This window comes from Morone saxatilis, unplaced genomic scaffold, assembly GCF_004916995.1.
Source record: "Morone saxatilis isolate NCDOM2014 unplaced genomic scaffold, NCSU_SB_2.0 Contig1, whole genome shotgun sequence".
NCBI lineage: Eukaryota > Metazoa > Chordata > Actinopteri > Moronidae > Morone > Morone saxatilis.
In genome coordinates, this window is record NW_023339651.1 from 753,558 (window position 1) to 756,915 (window position 3,358).

Sequence of the window (3,358 nt, forward strand, 5' to 3'; positions counted from 1 at the left end):
AAAAAACGTTGAAGAAATAATGGCGGGGGGATGCTCTTATCATGCACAATGGGCTGAATAATGGATGGCTCAGAACCGATGTGTCTCCGAATGCAATTTGTCATCAAGCCTTTTTGGGAAGTTGAGATCTATGGATATAATAAGTTACAGCAGCACAAATCAACATTACACACCACACACAACACACACGACACACACACAGTGCGACATGCCTCGCTAATTCGGTGCTATTTGTGGAAGTGCTGTCTGCAATTACAGTAATGGGTAAACAGAGGAGTGTTGTTGTATATTTGCCTGCCTGTGAATAAAACAGGAGTGTGTTGTCTACAATTACTCATATGTGTTTCATTTACCCACACACTACACACACACACATAAACCTGATGGCACATTATGAAATCAAAACCATAGAGTGTGTATTACTTCTCCCACACAACACAGCCAAGTGCAAATACTTCCTCCACATTCAGATCACCGACTGGGGGAATGTTTGTTTAAAGCTGCAGTTGAGCAGCTGGCTTTAGAAATATTTAAAAAATAAACTTATATTCGTGAGGAACGGATATTGCCCTTCTTTAAATGGGTTTTCAAAAGGAACCAGTGGGCTTGCAAAATGGCTGTCGTATACGTCTCTCCAGTTTCTGTTTAACATGATCAAATGCATTGCTGCCCGTCCAATCAAAACCCTTTTCTCTCCTTCTTGATGCTTGCCGGAGGTTTTCTGAGCGGCGAGTATAGACACTATGGCCTCACTGAGTTCTGGACAAAGCTACTTTATACTACATTAGGCTAGTTTAGCTAGTGTTTGCCTCTGCAGCTAGGTAACAGCAAGATAATCTACAACAGTATTAGCTAACTAGTTACATCTTGAAAGCTAAGTTATCCAAATGCTAGCTAACTAGTTTAACTAATTACTAATTTACATTCAGGAGCTATATATTTCCTGGTTTTCCCGTCTGACGTCCACCGGCTGCTCAGGCTTCAACATCTCTGAGATTACAGAGTTTCCTGATGCGACAGATAGCCTTTATAATGTAGCCTAACCGCTAATTAACTGCTCTAACTCTATCTGGCTATTAGTGAGCCGGACAGAACCGGGCTCAGGCAGCCGGACCGGGAATTCGAATACAGCCCCGAAGACCGACAGGGAATATCGTTATATTCGCAAGGTCATTTACAGAGTTTCTGATGGATAGATTGATCAGTAGCATACCGCAGACTGCCGTTAGCTCGGTCAGGTGAGCAGCTTAACCTAAACTGATAAGCCTGATGCCATAACCAAACCCTGGGAAGAAACCACCTCGGACTGGATTCCCTGTCAGTCCGGAGGTTGTGTTCGGTCTTGGGTCCGCTGCTCATGAGAGGCTAGCTGCAGAGTGGTGGCGTTGGACATAAACACTCCTATTGGCAGCTGTAAACACCAATTAATGTCCACATCAGTAACACACATATGGACACACACTGTTACCTTGCGTATGCCCTCAGACGGGCTGGACACGGAGTAGTCCATGCCGTTGTTCTTGCTGATCGTCCTCCACAGCTCTGCGTAGGTGCTGTCCTGCTCCAGAGGGTTGGTGCCTTTATTCCTGAAGTAGTCGTAGACGGCCGAGTCCCTCACCGTGCCATAGTCCACGTCAATCTGCCGCGCCAAGTCCTGGAACGACCTGGAGGTCACGGCGCAGAGACAGGTTAGTCTAAACATATCTGAGCCTTACATGTGCGTCATTCTTGAACGTTACCTGTTGCACAATTCTGCTGACTTTCTGTTGACTGTAAACATGTCTGATGCTGATTTATGACAGTAAACTGATTTCAGGTCAACAGCTCTTTTGAAAAAGACTACTTTTTAAAGACTGTTGAAACTGGGAGCCCGTGGACACCTGTGAGACCGACTGCCTCGAGATATTTGAATGACCCCGAGTTTGTTTCATTTTAATGAGAAAGAACACCAGCGGCTTCAGAGTTTCATCAAAAGAAACGGCCAGGCAGAATATTGATTCCAAATAAACAAAAGCAAGGATGAAATAAGATTTATTTGATGGTCATTCTTCAAGATTAAAAGTTAGTTTTAAAACTGCATCATGAAAACTTGCAAGTACAGTAAGAATAATGTTCTTTATTAAATATCAATAACGTATGGAAACAGCTCTGATATATGTGGAGAATTTCTATATGTATGTGTGGTTTATGTCTGTAGGATTTTAACCTGAGACTGTTATGTTTTATCACAGAATTCAGATCATTTATGAGCACTTGACTGAAATACAAGTATATAAAAATGTGTCTGTGGGTAAAACTGAAATCAAGTCTTTTGGAAAGATATTCATAAATCATTGTGCCTGTACAGGGTTCCCACTATTTTTAAGAAATAGTTTTTTCAGGACCTGACAAACTTGTAAACTGTTAAAAAATGAACCAAAGTAAAGTCAGGGAGAAGCAGCAAAATCACCACATGTAAACTAAACAAGAAGTGACACTAAAAAATCTCTGGAGCAGCAGATCAGGGAGATCAGGACTGACTGAACATGTGGTTCACCGTTTAGTACATTAATTCCTCCACGTCCACTGACTCTAACAAGCTGTATATCATAGTGACAGACGAGACATGATGCATTAATGCGGCAGATGTTTGGACGCACACTGATGGGACATGTCAGGTATCAGCGGGAGGTCTGGTTCAACTGAAGGTTCAACACGCAGCTCAGTCACATGATGATTTGTGTTTGTGTTGGAAATTGGATCTTCTCTTAATGTTCATATTCATTTTTTAATATACTAAGTGAACACAGTCGGGCTGCTGTCAGCACAACGGTGACTCCAACGTTAATAATGCTGCAGGTTTAATTGCAGCGCTGGTGGAGGTTAGAGTCTAATTGGATCTTGCTGTAAATGGATGTATAGATGAAGCAGTTGGAGCTATTGTGTGTCCCTCGAGGGCGCCTGTACAATTCACCATCATCATTCAATAAACACCATCAACAGCTGAGCCATTAATTTAGGTGGAATTAACGTCATATTCGCTTGCAGGACTGCTTTGTGTACTTTTATTGTACCTGATTTATTTGCCCCTTTTTTTTAAACGAATGATCTCTGTCCTTCTGTATGTTTCCATTTTCCACTCCTCTCTGCGGACAGTGGAAGTGGTATTTTTCCAGGTCTGCTGTTATTTGGGACCACTTGAGATCAAATAACACTGTTTCCAATGAACTGAACAAAAAGAGCAAACACTAGAGTTTGAAAAGCATCGGCCGCACAAAAGTAGCTATGTAAAGTGGCCGTTCTCGAAAAAATCGTATTTAAGTACAGTCCTTCAGTGAGGGTGGAGTTCAGAGTGGATCTCTCTCTCTCTCTCGCTCTC

At 42.3% G+C, this 3,358-nt stretch overlaps 1 protein-coding gene across 1 annotated transcript in view; it reads right to left on the bottom strand.

Annotated features, from left to right (window-relative positions):
- Window positions 1–3,358, bottom strand: part of grid1b (glutamate receptor, ionotropic, delta 1b) — a 478,026-nt gene that overhangs the window by 21,525 nt on the left and 453,143 nt on the right. The window contains exon 14 of the mRNA XM_035668898.1: window positions 1,469–1,664. Coding sequence (XP_035524791.1) covers window positions 1,469–1,664 — 196 coding nt within the window. The remainder of the gene's footprint in view (window positions 1–1,468; window positions 1,665–3,358) is intronic.